Source organism: Anser cygnoides, chromosome 1 (assembly GCF_040182565.1).
Source record: "Anser cygnoides isolate HZ-2024a breed goose chromosome 1, Taihu_goose_T2T_genome, whole genome shotgun sequence".
In the NCBI taxonomy this organism is placed as follows: Eukaryota; Metazoa; Chordata; class Aves; order Anseriformes; family Anatidae; genus Anser; species Anser cygnoides.
In genome coordinates this window covers 102,880,880-102,908,443 of record NC_089873.1, presented here as the reverse complement: position 1 = coordinate 102,908,443, position 27,564 = coordinate 102,880,880, and the positions used below count along the sequence as shown (strand labels likewise).

The 27,564-nt window shown below is 45.8% G+C and overlaps 2 protein-coding genes across 5 annotated transcripts in view; one reads left to right on the top strand and one right to left on the bottom strand.

The window, feature by feature from the left end:
• Positions 1–3,949: 3,949 nt before the first annotated feature.
• Positions 3,950–15,957, top strand: ZYX (zyxin). 2 transcript variants are annotated; one of them, XM_013199517.3, is made up of 9 exons: positions 3,950–4,211; positions 7,864–8,124; positions 10,774–10,955; positions 12,452–12,958; positions 13,309–13,450; positions 13,535–13,704; positions 13,865–14,043; positions 14,303–14,423; positions 14,844–15,957. In XM_013199517.3, exons 2-9 carry the CDS (start codon positions 7,875–7,877, stop codon positions 14,952–14,954), a joined length of 1,662 nt encoding a protein of 553 aa, XP_013054971.3. In that variant the 5' UTR covers positions 3,950–4,211; positions 7,864–7,874; the 3' UTR covers positions 14,955–15,957. The 2 variants fall into 2 exon arrangements, with proteins under 2 accessions (XP_013054971.3, XP_013054973.3); XM_013199519.3 differs by lacking the exon at positions 3,950–4,211 and adding an exon at positions 4,549–7,324.
• A 4,802-nt stretch (positions 15,958–20,759) lies between these two features.
• The window catches only part of EPHA1 (EPH receptor A1), a 34,880-nt gene continuing 28,075 nt past the window's right edge, over positions 20,760–27,564 (bottom strand). For all 3 annotated transcript variants that reach the window (XM_067004989.1, XM_067004992.1, XM_048051581.2), the window contains exons 10-18: positions 26,817–26,872; positions 26,415–26,537; positions 26,126–26,311; positions 25,623–25,684; positions 25,025–25,234; positions 24,058–24,207; positions 23,161–23,354; positions 22,691–22,846; positions 20,760–21,809 (exon numbers count right to left, since the gene is read on the bottom strand). In XM_067004989.1, the coding sequence (XP_066861090.1) occupies positions 21,731–21,809; positions 22,691–22,846; positions 23,161–23,354; positions 24,058–24,207; positions 25,025–25,234; positions 25,623–25,684; positions 26,126–26,311; positions 26,415–26,537; positions 26,817–26,872 (1,216 nt within the window). In that variant the 3' untranslated portion in view covers positions 20,760–21,730. The remainder of the gene's footprint in view (positions 21,810–22,690; positions 22,847–23,160; positions 23,355–24,057; positions 24,208–25,024; positions 25,235–25,622; positions 25,685–26,125; positions 26,312–26,414; positions 26,538–26,816; positions 26,873–27,564) is intronic.

Sequence of the window (27,564 nt, the reverse complement as noted above, 5' to 3'; positions counted from 1 at the left end):
TCCACAGCCTCTCTCGGGAACCTGTGCCAGTGCTCCATCACCTACACAGTACGGAAGTACTTCCTGATGTTTAGACAGAACCTCCTGCGTTCCCGTTTGTGTCCATTGCCTCTTGTCCTGGCACTGGGCACCACTGAAAATAGCCTGGCTATGTCTTTATTGCTTCATCCCCTCAGACACTCAGTTTTGAAGAGAAACAGCAGAGACACACTAACTATCTGTCCTGGGTAGTTTGTTGTTTAGGGACTTCTCCAGAAGAATTCATGACCTTTGCAAATAACATTCCTGACTGCATGCCAGTTTCACAGATGCAGGAGGATGACTGGACTCATACGGTCTGGAGGCTCTACAGCAGAACCTCTCTGAATTTGACCCTTTGGCACCCAGCTGCCAACATGCATCCCACAATGAGAATGAGACACTCCAACTTGAAACTACCTTTTGGTCAGGAGAGTGAGACCTGGCAAATGCCTGTTCCCTTTCCTGCAGATTGAGGCAGGCTCCGCCAGGACAATTACACCTATGTGGTGGTAGCAGTTTGCCCGACCCGATGCCGCAGCAGGTGTCAGCCGATGTCAGATGTACCTTTTAAGTGGGGGATTATCACACACTGTGCATGAGGGAGAGAGCTGGGAGCACACTAGGAGAGGCCTGTGCTATGAAAGCTCTTACTAGGCTATATTATATGCACTAGTCTGTATGCAGGTGGCCTGTTCTGGACAATGTGGGCCTGACTTCATCTGTACCTCTTGGCTTGGGGAGAAAACTGGACCCATTATACATTTCCAATTTTTCAGTGCCCAGACACAGCATTTAAATAAAATAATGTAGCACAGGCTAAGCTGATGAGTACTAGTTTAGAATAAATAAATAAAATGTGTTTAGACTAAACAGAAGTTATATGATTAAAGAAGTATCAGAGATGCAACACAGATATGAGTCAGGATTTTTCATTGGTTAGAAAAACATGGACTTTTAAGTAGCACTAGTAATTGTTGACTAATTCATGCTGAGATAAAATAAAACGGCACTACTGGATCTTTAAATATACATGAAAATAATACAGATTCAGATATTTTATACCATTAACGTAGTTAATACATCGTGTCCAGCATCCAGATTGCTTTCCTCTGACCTTTAAGCTGCTGTTAATACTAAGATATGCAGCTACCTGGAACCCTCTTGAATCTTGGTAAGATTTTCTGCCAAGAGAGTTTAATTCTCTAATAGTGTTCTTGAGAAGAATCCTTTTTTTTGCATGCAGGAACTTATTTTTTCTTCTCTTACATTATTTTCATTTTATAGCCACCTAATCACTGACAACATACTCATTTTTCAGTGCAGTATATGAATTTGCCACATCAGTTCTGTATTGCATTAACCTTTGCTTACTCATTGCATTACACAACTAAATTGCCAATAAGGATTCTTTGTATCTGTCTCCATGAAAACTTAGTCTCTCTGAGGTAGGTTTCTTGAACTCTGAGAATTTCTAAGCTTTGGTTTGACAGCCAACACTGGGCCTTGCTTCTTGTCACTGATCTCAAAGAAGCACCCTGCCAGAACTGCATACTCTAAATCCCTCCGACAGCTGCTTTGTAGTCAGCTGTCATTTCACCCTACATCTACAGAGCAGACTAGCTTTCACACCACAATATATTCCAAAACACCAGATTGCATTTTTCATGGCACGGGACAGCCAAAGGACATGCAGAGGACTGCTGCTAATTCCAAAAATGAGAAGAAGGTCAAACACGTCCTCTGGCACAGCAAGCTGAGTTTACCTGCTGATCCATGTCTGTACCCAGGCAGCTAAACTCCTATTCAGGACTAATATTTTGCTTCAGGTAATGAGATTTACTGCAGCCGTGTACATCTCAAGGCACTAATTTGAATTTGTAGCAGAAAAAATGTCTACTCTTCCAAGCAAAGAATTGCACGAAGGAATGTTATTAGAATAAGGAGATTTTTTTTTTTATTTATTTATTTTTGGAGAAAGCTTCATTTCTGATTACAAAAGCACAAACTTTAAATCAGATATATGGCAAGCATGAAATCAGATTAAAGTTTCTCTCTATGTATTCTGATGTACTCAGATTTGAGAATTCTGTCTTTCACATCTCCAACCTGCTAAACACTTCTCTGTTTCAGATCTGTTTCCTCATAGTGAGGAGTTAACACAACATGAATAAGCCATCTTGCTTTTCTTTTTCTTATTCCCATTTTGCTTTATCTGCCTACATGAGCTTTTAACATCACCGCATTGGTGAGACAATCAAACACAAGCATCTGGATTTATGGGGATGTAACCAGAAACGATGACAGGGTAGAATTTTTTCATATTCTCTCAGCACTTTTTTAATCTCAGTCTGAGACATTCTTTGTTTTCTTTGGAGTCGGGGCTAGCCCAGGGAACAGTGGTAGAGCTCTCTGAGGTCAGGCTGATTGTTAGGTGTAATGTGATGTTCCAGAATTTGGTTACCGATTCCACAACAAAATCTTTTTAGTTCTGCACTGACATCTTTCCCTGAGCAAAAGGGAAAATGGTTGTCTGTAACAGAAAAGTAACAGTCTTAGAAGATCCAGCACAGCACAGAGAAACCTTCCTCAAACTACACAATTACTTCATGCATTAACCATGGTAGGTAACAGGGCTGATGACATGCCTACTGAAGTAGCATTATAACAACATTTTGCACCCATGTAAGAATTATATATCCCTAAGCTTTTAACAGTCATAGGTCAATAGTGAACAGTTGCAGCTATGGAAACAGTGAGCTGCTCAGTGCTATACATTGCTATAGGTGATTTTAAAATGGTGTGTAAAAATGAAAAAGCTCACAAAGGGCCAATTTTTTCCAACAGTATCAGATGGTTGAATAAAATATGTTACCTCTTTGTGCAAACCCTGCTTATAAAATTGAAGATTTGTTTACACTGGATTTCTTAAGCCATGTCGAGTCTCTTTGTACAGTTCTCTAATGTGAGCATATTGCAGTAATGTACAGCCAGAGTACAGCTGGTGTGGCTTGTGGCTTATTCAGCCACCTGTGAGTGAATTACCCATGCTGGAAGGCATCTTTGTTAGTAGGTCACTTAGGAGCAGACAAACTTCAGATCTTCTGAGCATTACAAAATACTGTAATTCTCCAAGGAATTTGCAACAGTACGGGAATTAACCCAAATATTAAGGCTGAATTCCAAAGACATAATGACTGCAAAAAGCACAGGAATGCTATCTTCATTGATATCCCTCTTTCCTAACGGGCTTTAAAGTGAGGAGAATTAAAAAAGATTTGAGCTGAAAATTACATGCTTTGCTGCGCCGAGCCAGGCTCTCCCAAGTATCGAGCACGACTGAGCCCCCCAGCCAGCACTGTGATAAAAATAAAGCCAATGGCAATAAAGCACAGGCAATCCAACAAAGCAATTCAACTGGCTAGTCTTTGATATAAAAGTTTAGTATTTGCCTTGCAGGCAGCACAAGAAGAACGAGTCCCTCTTCTGCACTGTAGAGTCATCCGATATCTTGCTTTAATCTCTGGAAGACGAGGAGAGTGCGAGTCAGATGCTCGCGCAGCTGGGTCGGGCGAGGGAGAGCCCAGCGGGGACCTTGCCTCACCAGAGCTGCTGGATTTCTTCCTAAATCCCAGCGCAGCGACTGGAAGCGAGGTCACGGACAGGGGCAGCTCCGGAGCTGAGCGGGCCTTTGTCAGGCCGGAGGGAAGCGAGCAGGGGCCGCGGGGTGGGCGCCCGAGGGGGCGGGAGGGGAGCGGAGCGGAAAGGGGCACCCGAGCGAGCATTTCTTCTTCGTCATCGCCGACAAAGCAAGCACATAAAGCCCCTTCTCCGTGCACACAAGATACCAGTGCGGGGCTCCCGCCGCTGCCGAGCAAACCCGCCCCCGTCTCGGTGCGCTCACTCCCCCGTTACCTCATTGCCACATTCCCTAGCGAGTGAGCTCAGCTGTTCGCACAGCCTCTCTCCTTTTATGGTCAAACAACTTTGCCTGGGCGAGGCCTTTTTCGCGAGTTGGTAGGAAGTGTTTGGGCTCAGCAGCTCCCCCACCTTTCATTTCTGCTGCTTTTCCTGCCGGGCGGGCCGAGAAGCTGCCGGACCCCGGCCCCTCCAGCAGAGCCCAGCTGCGCACCCTCGGTCCCCGGGGACTCCTCGCCCTGGGGCGGAATTTCCCCTTCCCGCTTCCCCCAGAGGTGAGTCTCATCTCTTGGCTTAACGGGAAGCTTTTGCCAGCAGCCCTGCGCTCGGGAGGAGTGAACCGGCGTCGAGGAAGCGTGTGTGCGACATGGGTGTCTGGGGGATGCTGATTTCCTGGCACTCCCCGCGGATTTCGTGGGTGCCTGGGGGATGCTGATTTCCCCCCCCCTCCCTCTTGGGCTGGGAGAGTTGCTTGCCTTGTAGAAGTTCTCCTGGTGTCTTCAGGACTGATTGGCTCCTTTAGGTCGTGGCTCCTTCTTTTTTTTTTTTTTTTTTTTTTTTCGGGGGGGGGGGGCGGGGAGGGGGTTGCCCCTCTGCACAGGAGCAGCTCAATTCTGAGAGGTTCGTGCGTGTGCGAATCTGGCGAGTTTTCTTCCCTCCTGGTGAAATGGAGTCAGATGAACACTCCTGTATAGCTCAAGCAGTGGGGAAGGGAGAGGGGGGTGTAGCCTGGTTTCAGTCGGGACAAGCCCTCTTTTGTGTGCATATGGAAGAGCGAGACACCTATGGAGTCTTTTTCCAGATGTGTTTAAGAGACGAATCTGGGACTCTTGGCGCATTAAATTTGTTTAATATATGAGCTTCTGTCTCTCTGGGAGTGCCCTGAGAAAGTGAAGATGCAAGTGCTTGCAAATTCGTAACTTCCTAACATTTTAAATATGTTTGCATAGCTTTGGGGATTTTTTTTTCCCTCTGCACAGGGAGGAGACAAGCCCAGCATATGTGGAAAAAGCTTGTAGCTCTGAATGCCCCCCTCCCCCATCCTGGTTTTCTTCAGGCTCTACCTTGCAGCTTGCATAGCTGATAGGACTTTGCTCGCATCGAAGATTTGTAGTTTGGGGATAGGCTGGGAGAACTCTCTGGAATTAGCCTGTAGAGAAAGTGAAAATAAACATAACTCCTAAACTTGTTTAATCTGTTCAGTTCAGATTCTTTTTTTTTTTTTCTTTTTCCTTCTATAGTTCTCTTTCTGACCTGCTTCAGTTGGAAGGAAGTTGGCAAACAGGGGAAGTACAGTGTGTCAGACCACAGTGCTGGAATAGCTTTTACTGGGTCTTCTGTGTGGCTCAAGCTAAGCTGCTTTCTATCGACATAGGTGGTAAATGACAGTCTGCTTTCTCCCTCCATGTGTTCCTTCTTTTTCCACTAACCCAGGAAAGGAGCTGAGCTTTAGGAAGTTCAGTCTTGGGGCCAAAGAACTGCAAGGTGTCTGGGTGTGTAACAGGTGGCAGACCCACCATGGAACCTTCTGGAAAGCGACCCTGCTGCTGAGGGAGGTGTTGCTTGGTCCAACATTTTTTCTGCTAGAGAGAAACCACGTACTGGGCAACTAAGTATCCTCACTACATCCTTTGAGGACATCTTTCTTCACAGTTCCACTTGAGTCATCTAACTGCTGTTAACAGGCAGAAAATCTCTCCCCTCAGGGAACATATGAGGAGGAGAAGGATCTAAGATTAGGTCTGCTGGTCTGACACTCCCTCTTCCAATAACTTTTACAAACAGTGCCAGAGGACTCGCATAAGCTGCATATTCCTGGTAAGGTTTAGATGATATTAACAGCAAGCAGTGCAGGGCTGGGCGGGGGACTAAGATTTTCTCAGTCTGATCTGTGCGGGGGTGGACAGATAAATAGAAGTGAGGATGAGCAGGGGCAGCTGCTGGATGTAGTCAGCTCTGAGCAGAAAGGGCCTTAAGTGTGACATAGCATACTGGGAAATGGGCTGCTTTGGGTTCAGGGAGATAGCAGCTGCTGGTAGTGAAGCCAGCATATTTTATGAAGCAACCAGTGTCCCAAGACACTGTGTTGGCCCAGTCTCTGTGTTGGCTAACCCCAGTATGGATCATGATTAGAAATGACTGCCACTGTGGTGTTCTGCATATAAGACAGCCAATTCTGGTAGAATGATACTGTGTGGTCCATTATACCATAGCAAAACAGTGGAGCACAAGGCATCTAAGTGCCTTAATCAGTGGAAGTCTCTAAAGAAAGGCTAGAAGTCTTTTTAATAGATTTGGTAGCTCTGGTAGAAGCTGCAGGCTGGATGGAGTTGACTCCCAGCAATCAGAGGGATCAAGGACAGACCTTGTTAATTACTCTTCTTCCTTGTCCCTTTCCCATGCAGGATCATATGGGGCATGCTTAGCTCAGCTCTTTGTCTGCTGCTCACTGTTGCTGCCTCTTCCTGCATTTGAAGAGCCTAGAACAATTTGTCAAGGTGCATGCAACTCGTCAGCCCAAAACACAGGGGGGAAAAAAAGTGCAGCAACACAGACTTAACATTTGTCTATGTTGTCACACACTTGTGGCCTGGAGAAACTGTTACGGGTAACTATATCGCGCCATACTGAACTGTGGGACCACTTAGAACTGAGCATGCAGGTCTTAACAGCAGCCATGGGTGAGTTTAATGGTAGGCAGATGTTCATGGCACCAAGGCTGTCCAAGCAGCTGTTACTGTGAGCTGACTGTGAGAGAGACGCAGGCAGCGTGGAGGGGCACTGAATTGGACATGCCAATTTGACATGCTTGGTACAGAGCCTCTGTGCTGGCAGAAGCACTGTTGGGCTGGGGTGTTAGGAAGAGGACTATATGCATGCCAGGGGTTACAACAAAGTATCTGACTTCGTGGAGATTTCTGGCGAAGATGAGATTTCTGGCCTGCATTGCGGCTCTGAGGGAATCCTAGAAATGTGGCTCTCATCCTGAGACCTGGGGTCCTTGCGCATGGCAGGGCTACAGCGGCTCTGCTTGCTCCTCTGCTGTGGTGCTTACTGTGCAGCCTGCAATCCGAAGGCGTTGACTTAAAGAAAGGGGTTGACTTAAAGGTAATGTGTGTGCAGCAGAAGCTGAGGGGGATGGCTCCTGAAATGCTGGCGATGCCTCTTGGAAGTGCTTCCTGGTGGAGGCGGAACAGTCGGCTGGTGCAGCCAGTGACAGGCAGAGGGAGCTCATGGCGCCGGCTCCGGTGACAGGAAGGAGAGGGAGGAAAGCAGAGACGAGGTTCCAAATAGCAGGGGGTCCTCGCCAGGGGATGTGACACCAGAGTACCCCTCACTCGACCCGTTGTTCCGGCTGACACAGCTACCTGCATGCGAGGGTCCTGAGGTAACGTGTGTGGGATGGAAGATTGAGGGGCGTGCCGGGGCCGAGGGGGGTGTTACTGGGGATGCTGCAGGCTGAGGTCAAGAGGAAACAGATGAGGTTATCAGGTAAGTGTGGTGAGGAAATGATAATTCTGGTCTTGGGAGAGCATGGGGGGGGGGGGGGGGGCATCTTCCCTGGGGCGCGGGGGGCTCGCTGTGTGGGGCAGGGACACTGGTTCCGGTCACCAGCTGCCTTCCTTTCCTGTATCGTCATTGTCTCATGCAGCAAAGAGCTTGGTTTTCCCCATGGCAGCATGCGGCTGTCAGGACCCCCTTTGTGGTCAGTGCTGTGCTGAGCTGAGATAGTGAAGTGTGCTGGCTCATTCGAGCTGTCTGCAGTTTCTGTTCCTCTTTTTTTGCTGTGCTGGTCCTGGAAGTGCTCAAGCTCCTCTGCTAATACATAAACTCCTGTATCCCTCCATTATGTGTTCCTTTTTATTAATTTTGACTCAAGTCCAAGTCTGACTTCATACCAGTATCCTCTCTCTTCTCTCCGGACAGGGACTGAGAAGATGGCTTCGCCAGGTACCCCAGGGACCCGCATGACATCCACAGTCAGTATCAACATTTCTACCCCTTCCTTCTACAACCCACAGAAGAAGTTTGCACCTGTGGTCGCCCCTAAACCCAAGGTGAACCCCTTCAAGGCTGGGGGTGCTTCAGAGTCATCGCTGCCCCAGCCTCCCGGAGCAGGCACCCAGCGTGCCCAGATAGGAAGGGTGGGGGAGATCCCATCAGCTTCCACGTCCATGCTGGCAGAAGGTAGGTGAGGGCTGGCATGGCAGATGTCAATATGTGATACTAAATTCTCAGTGTGAGGTCTGTAACTGGGCTAAACATAGGGAATAGGCTCAGAAACACTACGCATGAAGGATACTCTTGCTGTAGGCAATTGCAGGTTTCAGAATGAGATAAAAGGATTGTAAAGTAATCTCAAAATGTGAGGCATCTCAATAGAAAAGCAGTCAGGAAGTCAATTCTGTGTTGCACTGATATTTTAATCAAGCTGCAGGAATGCAATGGATTTTTTTGTGGTATTCCCACTGTGCATAATTGTGTAATTGCAGTGATATTCTGGCAAGCACGTCTGAGAACAAATATGTTGCAAGAAAGCTGACCCTGGTGGTGATGAATCATGCTGTTCTTTCTTACTGGTTCATCTCCGCTTGAGTTGTCTCTGATTGTAGAAATCCTTCTTGTGGACTCTGCAATTGCCATCGTTGCTGCAAGAGGTGGGGAGGTAGAAATAATTGCATGAAAAAGGGTGTAAGCTAACAAAAACAGGAAGTGAGACTTAGTTTGTATGGCTGAGTTTTATAATTTTTACTTGTGGCTTGGGTTGGGTGTGATTTCCTGTGTAGGGTGACTTCTTGCTTTAGTGTGTGGTTTTTTCTTTTTTTTTTTTCCTGTGGTGGTGTGGTTTTGTTTGTTTGGTTTTGTTCTTTTGGTGGTGGTTGGTTGTTTTTGTGTCTTAAGGAGCAGAAGGTTCCTGGTTGTGTATCTCCCCTAGTTGGAATTGATCAGCATGGGACTACTGGAAATGTCTCTAGGGACCTGTTGCTCATGCCTGATGATGCATATTACCCCAATATCCTATTAACTTGTAACTTGCACCTCAGCCAGGACTGATATGTTCAAATGTTTACTTCTGTTTTATTTTTTTCCCTTTAACTGCCTAGCATAGACTGTGTAACACAGTTATTCCTAGGTTAGTGTACTAAGTTAGTGGGCAGCTGATCTAATGATAGGAAGTCTGGTCTTGTTCCTAGGGACAAATGATTAAGCCATTTTTTCCATTTCATGAGTCACGATGACCTTGGTGTGTTGTTGCCTCTGTCTCTTAGAATTGCACTGCCTAACTTTGGTGACTTTCTGCTTTTATGCTGTTGGCTGGAATCTTGTCTGTCATCCAAGGTCTTATACTAGATTTTGTTTTTCTGCTATAGTTGTGTGGATTAGGAGTGTGCATGTAGGATGTGTCAAATTGACACAAATATATTAGTTCAAGTACGGACGTAGACAAATGTTAAAAAAATATTTTTCAATATATAGCACAAGTAGAGGATTGGGTGTTAGTTGGTTCACTTCTTTTCTCCCCGTAAAGCTTATTATAGAGAAACTACCTTAACAGAGATTAGCAAAAGAACCAATTGGCTTCAGCTGCCATGTCACCATCAAGTGAGGGCTGCCAGCAATGCTGTACTAGCAAGGTACCTCAAGTACAGATAGTCAAGTGAAACTCAATTTTGACTCAGTCATGAAACAAATGCATCTGCTTTGATCCTTCTCTGATGCATATCTCGTTGATCATTCTCTCCCTTTCCTGTACGCTACCTAAAGAAATGCCAGTATAACATAAAGCCATGGCAATTAGCTTATTTGCTTTAAATGACAGGACAGCCATGTGTAGGAATGTTATATTTAATATTGATCATTCTATAAATTTGGTATAATAACTTTGTAGAAAACTCTTTTGTTTGAGTGAATAATTCATAAAGCAGGCTTTTAGTGAATCTTTTTGAAACATTTTGACAGTGGATCAGGGTTCCATTTCTGCAATATTCTTTATCCTTTAAATAAAGCAAAAAGCAAGCATATACAAATTCAATCTCAGACTGTAGTTTCTGAGAAAAAATACCAGCTTTGTATTACTTTTTTTGCTTTTTTTTCTTTCTTTCTTCCCATAAGCAGAACAAGAAGGCTTGGAAGAGGTGCTACATACCACTGCAGTTTACGCATTCCACTGGCTAATAAGATTTCAGCTTTCATTTTCTGAAACAGGCAGTATCACGTCCCTTAGGTTACAAATGAGAAGTCCTGATAAAGTCTGTGGAAAACAGTTGCATATAAAGATTAAACAACTTGATGACTACTGTTAGAAGTCATACGTAGACCAGCAGGAGTGATGAACTTGGTCTTTCATGCTACTGCTAGGAAAGGGACTAGCTAGTAAAAGAAGTAGGTATTCAGTTTATCCAGAATAAGAAATGTAGAAGTTATGCCTGCTTGTCTTTTAATATTCTTTGCCACGTAGTTGATGAGAGAACATCTTTCTCCTATGTATGGTGAAGGGAAGAGGATTCGCACTTGATTTGTGTTGTAATAGACATCGCTTTTCTCTGTTCTACATGCTAGAGACCAAAGAATGAGGAGGAGTGTGAAAGGACATCAAGACATGTTTCTCAGTTATACAGTAGCTATTTCTAGTGAGTAATTGCAGTAGCTACTGAGGAAATGTTATGTGATGGCAAATAGTTTGGACAAGGTGAAAGTGATCCTGTGGAGTTCAGCTGTCCTTGATGAGTACTGGGGACCACTTACTGTAATACCTTCAAGACTCCTTGTGGGGTTTGTACAGGCTAAGAATAAGAAATGATTGAAACCTGCTTTTATTCTAATTCTTTGCCATAGAGCTGCCGCTGCCACCTCCTCCCCCACCTGGAGAGGATGTGAGTTTCTCCTCAAATTGTGCTTTTCCCCCACCTCCGCCACCCTTTGAAGAGCCTTTTCCACCAGCCCCAGAAGAAACTTTTCCTTCTCCTCCTCCTCCAATGTTTGATGAAGGGCCTATGGGCATGGTATCCGCCCCACAGGTGAGTGAGGTCAAGGGAAGTATAATTTCTTGTGATACTCTGAGTTGAGACAGCTTCTCAGTTCTCTCTGAAATCAGCAGCAGGAAGCCTGGAGATGTGAGAAAGTGTTTGCTTAGCATCTCAGTGTCTGCACTGTCCTTTCCTATAAGATACTGTGGAGTAGGCTGTAGAAGTTCAGCTGATATAAAGGCAAATTCCTGCACTTGGGATGGGACTACCCCATGCACCTGCATAGGTTAGGGTCAACTGACCAGGGAACAGCTCTGCAAATGAAGGACCTTGGGATCCTGGTGGACAGAGAGTTAAATGTGAGCCAGCATTGCACCCTTGTGGCAATAAAAGCCAACCACATGCTGGACTATATTAGTGAGAGTGTAGTCAGCAGGGCAAGGGCAGTGGTTATTTCTCTCTTCGGTGCTGAGGCTGCATCTTGGAGGACTGTTTCCATGTGGGCCCACCAGTGTAGTAACCACAGAGGAATACTGAACTAGAAGCAGTCCAGAAAAGTGTCACAGCAATCACTGGGGACTGGAGCATGCTCCTCTTCAGCTGGCAGAAGAGGAGCAAGGCCAAAGGCAGGGATATAACTGATGTCTGCAGTACTGAAAGGAGGGCTGGAGAGAAGACAGATTCGTCTTACAGGGGCAAGCAAGAGAAGAAGCGACAATGGGACACAAGCTGCAACAAGGGAAATTCCTGTTGGACAGAAGAAAAACCTGTTCCCCACCACAGGTGGCTTGAAACTGGCACAGGTGCCCAGAGAGTCTGGGCATATCCTATGCATCTTTGAGGATGTTCAGAAACCACCTGGGCAAGGCCCTGAGCAACCTGGTCTAGCTTGGGAGTTAACCCTGCAATTAGCAGGGTACTGGACTGCAGACCTCCAGCTGTCTTTTCCCACTTAAATATTTCTGGCATTCTGATCCCTGGCATTTTCCCACTGCTGGTAGATTTTGGAGACTACCCTGTTTGTCCTCACCAACTTGCTACCTATTCAGGGCAGGAGCAGATCTGTACTACAGTCTTAGGTGCCAAAATCTGGTGTTGTAGGGGATTCACCCAGTTCTTTGGCTCTGCTCCCTCTTTCCTCATGGATGATGGTATAGGTATGTGGCAACATAAGCAGCATTGATCTTGAGATTGACTCACTGTCTTTAATCTTGGATAACATGGAGGAAAATGATCCCTTCAAATCCTGGGTGAGCTCTCCAGAACGTCCAGAAATGGTGGAAGGAGAGATGACTGGTTTGCCGAACTAAGGTAGTGAGAAGGGTGCTACTGAAGATCAAGATGTTTGGGTAAACCATAGCAAGAAAACGTGCCTGAAGGACCAGATAGCATAGATGTTGCATCTTTTTGTGACTTAAATATGAAGTAGTATGGGGTCTCTTAGTATTATGGGTCTGAGACAGCGACTTGACATTGCTGTAGACAGCATATTTTCCCTTCCACCTTGTTGATGACTGCCTGTTTCTCTCTGCTTCTTCACTTTACAGATGTCTACAGGATCTACAGGTTCTCTGGAGCAACCATCAGCCCCAAAGGCCAATGTGGAAATTTCATCTGCACCCAGAGATCCTCCTCATTCATTTCTTTCCAAGTTCACTCCAAAGCCAAGTGGAAGCTTGTCTTCCAAACCCCCTGGAGCAGATGTGACCCCTGCCCCAGCCCCGTGGGCAGCTCCACAGCAGCACAAGGAGCCCCTAGCATCAGTCCCTCCACCCCCTCCTCTTCCTCCTGCTCAGCCTACCCCTAAATTTACTCCACCTTCTGTTGCTGGCTCTGCGAAGTTTGGATCCAAACCAGGTGCCACTGTTTCCATGGCTCCTTCAAACTCTACAAGATATCCTACCTCCCTTCAGACTCAGTTCACAGCCCCTTCACCTTCAGGTCCCTCCTCTCGGCCGCAGCCTCCCAGTTTCACCTATGCTCAGCAGCGGGAAAGGCCCCAAGTGCAGGAGAAGCCTGTTCGCACAGAACAACCTGCTGCTGTAAAAGACACGGTAAGAGATAGAGCCGTGGAACCAGTGTCTCTGGGCAAGCATGGAATCACTGGAAGTGTAGTTGGAGCATGAGGAGGGAGGGTCTGTGCCAGGGTAGGGGAAGTAGTTATTCATCTGAGAGACAGCACCTTTTAATACGTTACTGAGAGCTGGTACTAGAAGCAGTGCTGGAGGGGGGACAGGACTTCATGTAAAGGTGGAAAGAAGCAAACATAATGGATGGCAGATTGTTCCCTAGAGAGGGATAGAGAAGAGGTATAAAGGTGAGAGAAGCAGGTTTGTTAGGGACAAGGTGGGAGGGGCTTTGTCTATAAGCATCTTTTTGGATTGACAGTTTCCTCTTCCTGCAGCATAGACCCACAGGTTCCAGTGCAGACCCACCTAAGGGAAACTCTTCCCTGACCATGAAGGAGGTAGAAGAGCTGGAGTTGTTGACCCAGAAACTACTGAAGGATATGGAGAACCCACCCCCAGTAGAAGCCGCTACTTCTGGTGTGTTCTGTTAGTGGACATCAATGAGACTGAGACTGTGGTGGGTTTTCCTCTCTTCTAATACCTTTCTCCTTCCATTGGCAGAGCTCTGTGGCTTCTGCCGGAAGCCTCTGTCACGAACCCAGCCAGCTGTAAGGGCCCTAGACAGCCTTTTCCATGTGGAGTGCTTCACCTGCTTCAAATGTGAGAAGCAGCTGCAGGGGCAGCAGTTCTACAATGTGGACGAGAAGCCCTTCTGTGAGGACTGCTATGCTGTGAGTCACTGGGATGAAAGCTGCTGGAGAGGGCTGAGTTTGCTGTGGCTAGCTTCTCTTCCTTTCCCTTCCCCCTTCCATTTCACCTGTCTGTGGTGTAGTCCCCCCTGGGGATGGGGGATTGGATTAATGTTGTCTTACTTGTTTTCTTTGGGCTTAGGGGACCCTGGAAAAGTGCAGTGTCTGCAAACAGACCATCACAGATCGGATGCTGAAGGCCACTGGTAACTCATACCATCCCCAGTGCTTCACCTGCGTGATGTGCCACACGCCTCTCGAGGGGGCTTCTTTTATTGTGGACCAGGCCAACCAGCCTCATTGTGTGGATGACTACCACAGGTATGGAGAAAGCTCATGCATGTGGTGTCTGAAAGCAGATGTTCCTTCACAGCTGTTTGATTTTACTGCAAAATGGGCTTGGGTTGCCCATGTGATCAGTTGGACATAAAGTTAAAAATGAGTCAGCAAAGTACCATGTACCAATTAAGGTCTCTTCCCACAAACTTTTTGTGATTTGTTCCTCTGCTGCTAATACTGATACATGACAATGAGAAACCTGCAGTGGTCATGGTATCCTCTGTATTTGTGTGTGTTACAGGAAGTATGCTCCACGCTGCTCAGTGTGTAGTGAACCCATCATGCCGGAGCCTGGGAAGGATGAGACAGTGCGTGTGGTGGCACTGGAGAAGAATTTCCACATGAAATGTTACAAGTGTGAGGTAATCCTGGTAGCCCCACTCCTCTCATGTCATTCGTGTCATCACCAACTAGGTAGCACCTTTGAACTTGCCTATCCTGACCAAACACTGAGCTTGTTTTGAATGACTTGGAAGCATTTTGAATCAAGTTTAGGCATTCACAGACAAGTTCATGAATAAAGACTGTGCAGGGTTGTAGCCTCTAACACAGCTCTAATATAGCAGCTGTGTAAGCGGGGGGAACAAAAAGGGATAACAGAAGAGGCTATGCTCACACGCTCTTCTTTCAAAATGGTATTTCGCATTATCACCATCAGAGACAGAGCAGTGGGCTGTGAGCCATTATCCTGATCCAATAGGGCATTTCTTACATCCTTGTCTGTATCTACCCTGCTGTTTGCTGTCACTGAGCTACCTCCCTCTTTTTCTTTCCCCATTTAGGACTGTGGGAGGCCCTTATCCATTGAGGCAGACGAGAATGGCTGTTTTCCACTGGATGGGCATGTATTATGTATGAAGTGTCACACTGTTCGTGCCAAAACAGCACGCTGAGGAGCCTGGAGCAGGCATACCCTGAAGACCCCTGCACTCAGTACTCCTCCCTTCCCCACCATTGTCCTACCCTTCTGCCTGACAAGTCAGATTGCTACCAATGGAGACTCTGCCAGCGCAGCTCATTAATCACATAGGATTCACAACTCGTAGACTACACTATGCACACCCACCAAAAAAGGAACTCTTCTCCTATCACCACTTCCTGGCCATAGTGTATTCCAGGCTGGGGGCTATGACTGAGGTGAGTGCAAAATCTCTGTTTGCTCAGCACTGGAGGAGAAAGACCAAATCTCCACCACTGCCTGGTGGAAGTAGCAAAAATGACCTGTGGCAGCAATGGGAAAGGCTGAGAATTCTGCTCCATGAAGCCAGGAATGATTATTTGACATTAGAAGGTGGAAGCCTCCATCTCAGTATGGCTTCTGTCATAGGTTTTCTCTTTCCTGTGCCACCTCTTTATAGTGGCTGGAAAAAACTAATCTACTAGCTTTTATTCTAATGGATTTTATTGGCTAACTGTCCTGTCACCCCCCCCCCCTTTTTTTTTTTTTTTAGCCAGATTAAACTGGCAATGTTTGGAATCCTACCCTGCTCCTGAGTTTGGAAACTTTTTTTTTTTAATTTTTTTCTCTCTCCAAAGTTAACTTTGTCTCAGCATGGTTTCTGGACAGTTGTGGGGGCACCAAAGTAACAAAGCAGTCCAAAGAACACATGTCTACAAATAAAGACTGTCACAAGGATGGGCAGCGTATGTTGAGGAGGTGCCTCAATGTGTGGATGAGAATTCAGCAGACTGAGGAGCATCTCCTTGTTCCAAGTAGGGGTTCTTTCACTGCTGTCAGTGGAAGCTACAGTGTCATTGCAATATACTGTCTGGCTCTATGTGTTACTGCACTGAGTCTCACTTCCTGGACTAGAAAATGTCATACTAAACAAATCTTTTGAATAACTGTCTAACCACTGTTTGCATCCAATAAAATGGTGACAATTTTTCCATTAAGATGTCTGTGCCGTATTTGGTCAACTACCCATGAGAACTGATCTCTTAGGCACTACAGAATGTATAGTTGCTATTCTACCCAGCCTCCAAAGATGTTATGAAACTGAAAATGGCTTTTCTCTCTCCACATCTTCGTTTTCTTTTCAAATTGTTTAGTTTTCTACTTCCTGTGCTTGGAAGAATAGCTCTCATTTAAAGCAATAGAAGACCACATTTCAGGTTTCAGTACAGCAAGATTGTGGTCTGCTTGATGTGTCACTGACAGGTGTTACTACATTTCATTTGCATCAAACTGGGCTGAAGTTGTCAATTTGCTTTGTCTTCACTGTTGCTATTTCGAGAAAAAGTGTTTGTGTTTGGTGTTTATGGTTTAAGCACAGTACTGTTTCGATCACTGCAGGTGAAACTCTTTGTGGTAAGCATCAATGCTTCTGCACTTCAAAGACATGAAACCAAGTCTTGTTCTCTTGCCAATTTGGGGGAAATGCTCAATAACTCCTTTCAAATGCATCCAGGAAATGCCTGGAAGTTTCCTGTAGGGTAAGCAAAGAATAAACAAATTCTACATTTGCTTTCTATTTAGTTTCTTACCTGATTTCTTGGTGGTTCATAGGCAGGGTTTCAGAGTGGCTGCTTTTAGCTTTTGTGATTTAAAACTCTTCCATAAACACCAAGGAGCACACAGGAGAGGAATAATGACGGTGGGAGAGAAGCACCCTAATGCAGCTCCTTGTAGAGCTATCACAGGCCTGGAATAAGCCCCAGTGTTTGGGGACAGACAGAGTAGAGTGGAGGGGCTCTCTAGATCACCTTGCAGATTAAGGGGGAATTACTACCTCTGAGGAGCATGGTATGCATGGGAAACGCATCTGGGAATTGTACAACATATTTAATGAGGTGTTTAGGGGCAGGAAAAGGAAGTGATCAAGGAGAAGAAACACCATGGAAAAAAATGGGGGAAAAAGAGCTTACAAGTGGCTGCCTGCACATATACAGCAGATTCATCTGGCTGTGTCCTCTATGTCCCCAGCAGTCTGTCCCATTTTCTTAAACTCCTTTTAAAGTTATTTTCCTGTGTGAAGGGACCCTGTTCAGTATGTGTATGGAGGGTCCAAATGCCAGCAACAGGAAATACCAAAGTGCAAGTATATTGTTTGGGTGTCACTGTGTAATCAGTAGTGAAAATCAAGCCAGAGTAGCTGGAGAGAAAGTAGGATACAAGAGCTGAGAGCCATCAATTGGCATGGCTCTGAGTCTGGACCAGCTGCCACAAAGTCCAGTATGAGTCAGCTGCTAGAGCTCCCAGGAGGTCCAAGCCAGCTACCCTGGGGTCTGGAAATCAGCTACTGGTAAGCCTAGACCAGTTACCAGAGAACAGTTTTCATCTGTGTGCAAGGTGAGTGGGAGACCATGGAATCCTGGGGTCACTTGCTATCTAGATGCAATGTCCACAGCTCATTACTGGAGAAATCGTGTGTGTGTGTGCACGCAAAGGTGACTACATACCCACAAGTGGAGTGTGGCTACAGGCCTTGAGGGGGTCATATGTCCTGGTGCCAGCAGCTGAGGAGAGCTGTGATCGTTGTTGACCCAGCTACTGGACAGCTGGTCTCAAAAACTCAATTCTACCAGTAGAATCTACCAGGGCTTCATGGTATTTATGTATACATTTCTCACTAACAGGCTTATCCTGATCAGCCAGAGAAGGGAATAGGATCAGGTTGTTTGTGCTGTGCTTGCATGACTGCTGTGTTTTTTCTGTCTGTGAGGTCACTCACATACAAGTGTGTGCACACAAGTAGCATGTACATGTGCATGTATATGCATTTTGCCTGAATGCATGCAGGAGTGCCTATCAGGAATAGGAAAGCTCAGGCTTGCTACTGGCTGTACCTGGGGACGTGGAGCTGAGCAGCCTCATCTCTTTCAGATTAGCTGATTCAGCAGCTCATCACAGTTGAAGGCAGAAGGGACCTCTATGCCCAACCTCAGACCGCAGAGCAGGGTCAGTATGCATAAGTTGCTCAGGACTGTGCCCCATCAGTTTTTATGTAACTCCAGGGATGAAAATGACACAAACTTTCTGGGTTCCAGTGTTGGTCCATGCTCCCAGTACATTTTCTTACCTTCAAAGGGAATTTCTTGTATTTTCATTTTTGCCCACTGCTGCTTTTCCTTTCACTGGATCCCACCATGGAGACTTTGGCTTCCTCTTCTCGACTATCTCCCATCAGGTATTTATACACAATGATAAGAGCCACCCAAACCAAAGCCAGTCTTCTCATTGCAAGACTAACCAGTTCCATCTCTGTCAGCCTCTGCTCACGTCAGATGCTCTAATCCCTTCAAAATCTTGGTGGCCTTACAGTGGTCTTGTTCCAGGTAAAGCCATGTCCTCCTTGCACTGAGGAACCCAGAACAGGGTACAACACTCCAGATGTCTTATCGGAGGGGAGAGGATAAGGGACGAATAGCGTCCCTTCAGCTACTGGTGTTGCATTTCCTAGTGCAATCCAGTTACTGTTAACCTCCTTTGATGCAAGGGTGTGTTGCTCAAGTGCAACTTGCTGCTCACTGGGACCTGCAGGTCCTGCAAAGTTGCTTCCCAGCCAGTCTGTCCCCGCTGACACAAGGGGTTATTCCTCCCCAGCTGCAGGGCTCTGCCTTTCCCCTTGCTGAACTTTATAAGACACCCCTCTTCCCATTTCTCCCATGTGCCGAGGTCCCTCTGAATGGCAGCACAGCTATCTGGTGTATCAACCACTCCCAGTTTTCTATCATCTGCAAGGCTACACTGAAGTTTACGTATGCATGACACACGCTTTTATCTCATGTCAGCCTAATCAAAGCTTCCCTTCTAGCCTGGATATCATCTATGCAGCAACTTTAACACGAAGCATAGATGATATTACTAAGATTGAACTTGGTATACTAACAAGACTCACACTGCAAGCTTATCTTGTCAGCTGTGTCATACTATAGTTGCAGTAACTCAAGTGGCTGAGATACACGCGTATCATGGTTCCGTGTGTATGCCCTGCTGCTTCTCATCTTGAATAGAAACCATCCTTCTTGCCTTAAGTTGCATCCTTTTAGCTCTGGGCTTCCTAACCCTTCTGCAGGGCATAGGTAAGCAAGACCTTCCCACAAGCAGGAGTGTTAATTTAAACCCTTAAGAATTTGGAGGATTATACCATTATGGAAACACTGATAGCTACTTACAAATAACTCATTGCAGAATGACTGGCACTCACCATCTTCACCAAGCTAGACTTAGCACAGGTGCGGAAATGCAGTTCATGAGGTGAGGACAGCTAAGTCTTCCTGGATAGGATGTGAGAGTCCAGTTCGCTTTTTGAGGAAGCTTTAGGATGAGCGGAGTGTGATTCTCCCCCCCACCCCTTCTCACCTGAATACTCTCTTCTGCAGCAGAAGGAAGTACTACACACCTATTTCCTCAAACTAGAGAAGTAGCTTCTAATTATTCTCACAGTTTAGGGGTAAATACAGGAGCTGTATGAATCACAGAATCACAGAATTGTCTAGGTTGGAAGAGACCTCCAAGATCATCTAGTCCAACCTCTGTCCTAATACTAACAAGTCCTACACTAAACCATATCACTAAGCTCTACATCTAAACGTCTTTTAAAGACCTCCAGGGATGGTGACTCAACCACCTCCCTGGGCAGCCCATTCCAATGCCTAACAACCCTTTCAGTAAAGAAGTTCTTCCCAATATCCAACCTAAACCTCCCCTGGCGCAACTTTCGCCCATTCCCCCTCGTCCTGTCACCAGGCATGTGGGAGAATAGCCCAACCCCCACCTCTCTACAGCCTCCTTTAAGGTACCTGTAGAGAGCGATGAGGTCTCCCCTGAGCCTCCTCTTCTCCAGGCTAAACAACCCCAGCTCCCTCAGCTGCTCCTCATAAGACTTGTTCTCCAGACCCCTCACCAGCTTCGTTGCCCTTCTCTGGACTCTCTCGAGCACCTCCATGTCCTTCTTGTAGCGAGGGGCCCAAAACTGAACACAGTACTCGAGGTGCGGCCTCACCAGAGCCGAGTACAGGGGGACAATCACCTCCCTAGACCTGCTGGCTACACTGCTTCTTATACAAGCCAGGATGCTGTTGGCCTTCTTGGCCACCTGAGCACACTGCTGGCTCATATTCAGCTGCCTATCAACCAGTACTCCCAGGTCCTTCTCTGCCAGGCAGCTTTCCAACCACTCATCTCCCAGCCTGTAGCTCTGCTTGGGGTTGTTACGCCCCAGATGCAGGACCCGGCACTTGGCCTTGTTGAACTTCATACAGTTGACCTCAGCCCATCGGTCCAGCCTATCCAGATCCTCCTGCAGAGCCTTCCTACCCTCGAGCAGATCGACACACGCACCTAACCCTGTGTCATCTGCAAACTTACTGAGGGTGCAGTCAATCCCCTCATCCAGGTTATCGATAAAGATATTAAAGAGGACCGGCCCCAGCACTGAGCCCTGGGGGATTCCACTAGTGACCGGCCTCCAGCTGGATTTGGCTCCATTCACCACAAATGAAGATGGACTTGGCTAACAGATTACAGCTGTAATGGGTTTAAAGAAAAAATGTCTGAAGTAACCACCTGCACATGCGTCCTTTTGTCCTAATGCAGCTGCATTTGCTCATCTGCAGTTACATGACTGCCAGAGAACTTAAACCTTGCTGAAACAACTAAATTAAGATGTAAGCACACTGCTGGCACATAATGTATATGCTAGAGCAAAGGTCCCAATAGTATTTGAGATAAGCCAAAGCACTCCAACACAGCCTGCTCTGCCACAAGTTTATTTACAAAATACTATTTACAGTCTATAGCACCTCTGTCTTGAATTCTGATAAATAATAACACTTCCTCCACAGAGAAAGAATAAGACAGACCACCTACACATTTTTTCTGTTACAAACACCCTATCCAGTCAAACAAGACTATTCCCTCTGTCAAAAAAGGGGCAGAGAAAAATGGGTACCTAGAGGGTTTTGTGTCCATGGCACCAGTAAAGGTATTAAGCGGGTTGGGGAGAGGTAAATCTCTCTGCTGAAGTACACGTGTGCAAATAAGCAACATGCCAAGGTTACATGATCACACAAGTTATAGCAGGATGTGCTGCTACTCCCAACGTCTCCTCCAAAGAACAAAGTACACCATGACTTGGTGGTGTTTAAGGCAAGAACAGCTGAATTTAAAAATATATCCCTTAGCAGCAGCCTTGTGAAAGACTGAATAGTTTGTTCATGTTGTAAAATAAGGAAGACAGAAGGCTGCTGAAATGAGAATGGATGTACACCAGGGAGTGAATGGGCCCAACCCTACATCTGCATCCTTACGCATGTTCCTAGAAGGTCCCACTCTATCTGAATCCTCATCTCCAATCTTAAAGCATTATCCATGCCCCACACCCCAACTGAATGTATCTTATGTCTCCATGTGATTTACTGAGGGCTGAAAGTCCAGTATGTGGACTACAGGGATTACTTAGTGCTGCACAAAACAGACTATAGAAGACATGGCTGAGAACAGATTCTAAGACCAGTGTTCTGAAAAGTACCAATGACTGCTGTAGAGCAAAAGCAAGGGGCAACAGAAATGAGAGCAGGTGGTGTTGCCTCATAAGTCTTTTCAGTCCTGGTTGTTTTGCTTTGCTTGTCCCAGTCACTCATTTGGAAGCAATTGCCATAGGAATGATTCCAAGTGGTACGTGGGTAAGACAGCATTTGGCAAGCTTAAGAGAGCAACAACTGATCACTCTTTAAAGCCTTGAATGCTACACAGGATCCTCTTCTGGTGGCCTGGAAGTGACACTCCCATCTGTTTCAAGTCCCTGAAGGAAATGGAAGAGAGGAAAAAATTAATTGCTATTCTTGTTCCTTGGGGATTGGGGTGTGTTTAAGGGCAGAAACTCTTACCAAGCATTAGTTCAGAATGTTTTCTTTCCCTCAGTGCCTCTTGCTACACTTGCTTTTTCTCCAGAGGAAAGAAACATCTAGATATTCCTTTCCTTCTCTGGCTACCTCTGCCCACCCAGTCAACTGTTTTCTCCCACTTTGTGACTTGTTCTTTCCTCTCATTAAATCAGGACTGCAGCCATGTCTGCTCCCAATGGTCTCAAACTTTCAGCAGGGTCTGCTTCTGAACTGTGCCTTTTTGTTTGTCTTATGTAACTACTCTGGTTATACCTGGTTGTACATCCCTGACCCTACACTAGGAAAAGTGTGTACTGGTAAAGCATCTGGTCTGAGTCCTTTCTAAAGAGCCCAGAAGGACTTTGCTCTAGGATGGAACAGTGCCTGGCTGATGTGGGGAGAATGTCACTAGCCTGTCTGAGTTCAAGGCAAGAAAATTCTCTTATCAAGTCCTACGAGGGTGGAGAGATGGTCAGGTTAGAGAACTGCCTGTCATCTGTTGCCTATCCTTGCTCTGATGTGTGTCTAATGTGAGTTCAGAGCAGCTCAGGCCCCTGGAAAGTCACAAGCAAGGACAATTGGAGAATTAGTCTCACAGCTTGAGCTGTGATCATGATTTTTCTGGGCTGATTATTCTCTTATAGAGTAAGAGGCCCATCCACTTCCATTTAACTGCACAGAGAAGGGCGGAAAGAAGATTTCAAAGTAAATATGAGTGCCTGTTCAGATAGCAGAAGGACCGAAACAGCTATTTGTGAAATAGCATGGGGTGCCTTGTGAGAGCTTAGCCTGCACTTACTCAGCCGTGAGGTCCAGAATTGACTCCATGGTGTCAAGGCCAGCAGTGCGAAAGTTGGAGATATAGCGCTTCATGCGAATGGATTCCAGCCACTCAGGAATGGATCGATAGGGGATACCATCAGATCCACTGCAGCTGGGGAGCCGGAGTGTTACCCTAAAGACAGATGAAACCCTCATTAGCCAGGCAAGAGGCTCAGACGACAGCCTCACTAGCTAGAGAGCAAGAACCCTCTGCCAGGTCTAAGCCAACTCATCTTTTCTCTACACAGTGTGATCAGACTGCACAGGCCAGTGGCTATGTATGCCCTGCGTCACCATGAGAGACAGATTACTGCTACCTTCTGCATATACAGCATTTAAGATGTCTCTTGCCAGCCTGCACTGCTAACATCACCTCTCCTCCTGCTCAAACCAGGAGGCCAAAATTTCCCAATTAACTTCTCCCCCTCCCTAAGACAGTCTGCTTACCTTGGATCAAAGTCTGCAACAGACCGGAGGAGATGAGGGCTTGAGATGAAATGTTGCAGCTGTGCCTGGATCTCATGAAATTGAGGCCTCCTCATCCGATCATGCGACCAACAGTTCTTCATAAGCTCATAGAGAATAGATGGGCAGTCCACAGGCGGGGGGAGCCGGTACCCATCCTCTAAGCTTTTCATCACCTGCACAGAGGACAGATAGAACTCAGGAAAGAGCAGAGAGTGAAAGAGAGGAGCCAGAGGCCTCTGTGGGGCTGGGAGCAGACAGTTCATCATTTTGCACCGTGTGCAGCCAGGGTGGGGACTGAAGCCGGTTACATGTGTATAAAGTAGAGTTTGGGCAGCACAGCGAAGGATCAGGACACGTGAGATGTCAAAACATGAAGTGGCATACACAGCTGGTTTCAGTCCTTTACTAGCTTAGCTCCCATTTGCCATTCATGGCATATGTTCATTAGAAGTGAGGACCAAGTGATTCTGTTACAGGCCCAGTGAGAAAAGTGGAACTAGGCTCTGAAGAATAATTTCAATACCACGTGGCAACCTCATAGATGCACTAAGCCTGGCACAAGTATGAGACTAGAAAAATACTTCAGAGACAGAGAAAGGAGAGAAAGAAATCAGCAAAGAACATCTCTAAACTCAAAGACTGTGGCTGGATTAATCAGTCTTTAATTTGGCTTGCTGCTGGTGACATCTGAACCTGGTTCAGGGACCCAAACATTACTGTCTTTGACTTGGCTGCGCTGATTTTTAGCCAGGAAGGAGACAGAGTAGTTTTGTGTTCAGAAGACTGACAAGGCTGCAGGCAGAGGGAGATCAACACAAGTTGGGCCTGTATTCCTGGTTTATTTCCTTAAATCATCACAAGGTCAATGTCTGTTACCTTTTGATTGGTCATGTCTCCATATGGCTTGTCACCAAATGACAGCACCTCCCACATGACAATTCCAAAGCTCCAGACATCACTGGCTGAAGTGAATATCCGATGAGCAATGGCCTCTGGGGCTGTCCATCGGATGGGAATCTTACCACCCTGTGAAAGAGAAGAGACATAGGGTAACCAGCTTGTATCACTGAGTCGTGCTTCTCCAGTGCTTTCATTCAAGGAGCTTACAAAATGCTTCACAGACCGGGCCCACTTCACTTGAAGTGATGTGTGATCACCTCTGGGGAAATCTTGTGAAAAGGACATAAATGATTTTGGAAAGTAATTTTGTTTAAGCCCTGTGTTCAGCTAAATGCTACAAAAAAAACACAGCTGTGGGTCTAAGACAATGACACCAATAACAGCCTTTCTTTGAGTGACACAAGATAGTAGAATCACTGGAGCTTTCTTTGAAAGGGATGTGTAGATGTCTCTAGTCCAAACTCCTGTTCACAGCAAGGCTATCTTCAAAGCTACATATAATTAACTGAGTCCAAAATGTAAGATCCCATATTTTGCTTCATTTCAAAAACCATATTCTCTGTGGTACTGAATCTCTTAGCAAACAAAATCAGCACAGACTCCAGAAAGAAAAGCACCACCTTCAACCACACTGTGACTTGCAGGTTTATAATAAAATATATATCTATTATAATATATAATATGTAATGTATGTAATATATATGCAGTTTTATAATGGAATATATAATATAAATATAACAGTTTTGTAAAATCTATTTTATAATAGGTTTTCTTTCAGAGAAGAAAACCTATTTTCTTCAGACTTTTGTCCAAATCCTTCATCTGGCACGTTTCCTACTACAAAGAAATCCTGCCATTCTTATCTGGCAGAATCCCAACCCCAAAGACTACAGCTAAATTACAAGACTGAGCCTTATCTCAGCAGAGATTGTTTTCGCATTACCTTGGTTTCATAGGTTCCCTCTGCATCATTCTCCAATATTCGGGAGAGACCAAAGTCAGACACCTTGCACTGAAGGCTGCGTGTTACTAGGATGTTGCGAGCAGCCAGATCCCGGTGCACATAGTTGTGTTCTGAAAGGTAGGTCATGCCAGAGGCTATCCCTTGCAACATGGACACAAGCTGCACAGGGCTAAATTTTTCCTCATTTTCCTGCATGGAAGAAGTGACAGAAGACCCTGGTCAAGTGACATCAGTCTGCTGTTTTCTAGTTACTGGCCTTATCAACTTGTAAAAGAGGGTGTTGGTGAACAAGCAAAAAGGCAGTGCTGCAGCCCACAGGACCCCACAGGTTCACACTAAGGGACTGGTGGTGGTCTCCAGAGTCAGCACGAGGCACCTGCACATTATCTGCCAAAGACAACACTCTGTATACTGAGCAAACTTGATTGCATCAAGATTCAGCTGCCAAGACTGGAAATGTGACCAGAAATTATATGGATGTAGAGATCTTTTATCCAGTCTTCCCTTAGGGTCCTAAATCCAGCTCAAGTACAAGTTCTGGCAGTACACAAGCCTACTACAGATTGGGATCTCTCACCCGCAGGAAGGTATCCAGTGCTCCATTCTCCATATACTCAGTGATGATCATCATTGGCCTCCCTTGGGGAAAAGAAGAAAGTGTCACCCTTTCTGCAGCTCACCTTTGCAATTTGTGTTTCGACACTCTCCACATTCCCCCAAAACAGGGGACCATACCCAACCACCGCCACCATCCCTGCTCCACTCTGACAGCTAGCTGTCCCTCCCCCTTAGACTTCCCCCGATGATTCTGTATTCCTTCTTGTATCACACATAACCTTACACCACCCCTTACGCTATTCCAACTTCTCCACTCACCAACCCAAGAAGATTTCTCTTAACAATGCCTCACGACTCTACTGGAAATCCATACCCCTTCTCCATTACTCATTCTCCACCATAGGCTAATATAACAATGTGTCTTCTCCCAACACAGCCTCCTTGACATAACCCTCTCCTAAGAAAGGTCCCAGGAATGTGCCACTTTCTATGTCATTACAAGACGCTCTTCCACGCTCTTACTTTTGGTGACCACTCCTTCCAGATGCACAATGTTTGGGTGGTCGAACTGACCCATAATTGTTGCCTCACGCAGAAAGTTCCACCACTGTGAGTCTGAATATGTTGACTTCAGGGTCTTGATTGCAACCACAATACGTTCTTTGCCTGGGAGCCGTAGGGACCCACGATAGACCTCCCCAAACTCCCCTGAGGACAACCAGAGACAAAAGGTCACAGATGAGCTCAAGAATAGGCAGCCAAATATCAGTGTGGGGGAACTGAAAGATGACGAGAAGGCCAACAAACTCACCCTCCCCAATCACATTCTCCATAGTGACACAGGAGACATCCAGCTCCTTAATGAATTCCAGCACTCCTCTGTTAGGGTCATCATAAGGTTGCAGGTCTACATAGGGCTTCAACCAGACCTTCTCTATGGTAAAGGGAAACAAAAGAGCAACTTAACCTGTCAACTCTTTGGTCAAGCTTTATAGGGCAAAGTTACAGAAGCAGAGCTAAATCCACGTCTTTCAAACAAAAGCAGTCAACAAATACATCAAACATACATTGAATAATACTACATCTATTATAGAAGGAGAGAGATTACATCAGAAAATCCACACTGGCGCCTTGTTTGAAAATTATGATTCTTTTCATATTTTGCCACCCATTCCAGGTTTCTCCCTGGTTCCACTATCCCTTAGAAGCTCACCTCGATCAAAGCCTGAAGTATTGTAATCTGGCCGTGATTGTCTGCGACGAGCATGCCTAGAACATAAGGAGAAGTCATGAGACTCAAATGGTTAACAAACAGCAAAGAAGAAAGCAAGACTTCTAGGGAGTCTGCCCTAGTTGGTCAAGCACAGAGTTCTGGGTAGCTCAGAGCAAAGTGGAACCAGACACTGCATCTACTTGGTAGAGCACAGCCTGTAATAGAATGTGGTACTTAATGTACATTTAGAAATAGAACTTTGTTTCCATGCAGGTAGTTTTGTTTGTTCCTCTGTTGTTGAACTAAAGATGAATTTCTATTTATTTTATGTTTTCTGTACACTTTCAGTAAAATACCTCATCTTCTTAAAAAAAAAAACAAGCAGTCTTGTAGACATTTGTAAAGGAAGTAGAACTTTGTATCTGGGTAGAGGACCATTAAGGTAATAGTATATGGAACATGGTTTGAAATAACTGGATACATGAATTGCCTGCTTAATTGATCAGCAACTATATAAAAGACTGTGCCACAACACTTTTTTTTTATTCATTTGTCATGATAATAGTATGATAGTGCTGGATTATATTAAAAAAAAAAAAAAAGAGAGAAATCACCATACTTTCCTCTGTCCTCAGCAGCAAGCATTATCTTACAGACATACCAACCCATCCAACCCTGCTAATTGAAATTACTTAGAGTCATTCCATCTTACTGCAGCACACTGGTCGTCTTCTTTCACCTCTAGCTA

Coding starts and splice junctions, on each gene's coding strand:
- ZYX (XM_013199517.3), top strand. CDS start 7,875: ATGGCTTCGCCAGGTACCCCAGGGACCCGCATGACATCCACAGTCAGT. Junction 8,125..10,773: donor CACGTCCATGCTGGCAGAAG/GTAGGTGAGGGC, acceptor TCTTTGCCATAG/AGCTGCCGCTGCCACCTCCT. Junction 14,424..14,843: donor TGAAATGTTACAAGTGTGAG/GTAATCCTGGTA, acceptor TTCCCCATTTAG/GACTGTGGGAGGCCCTTATC.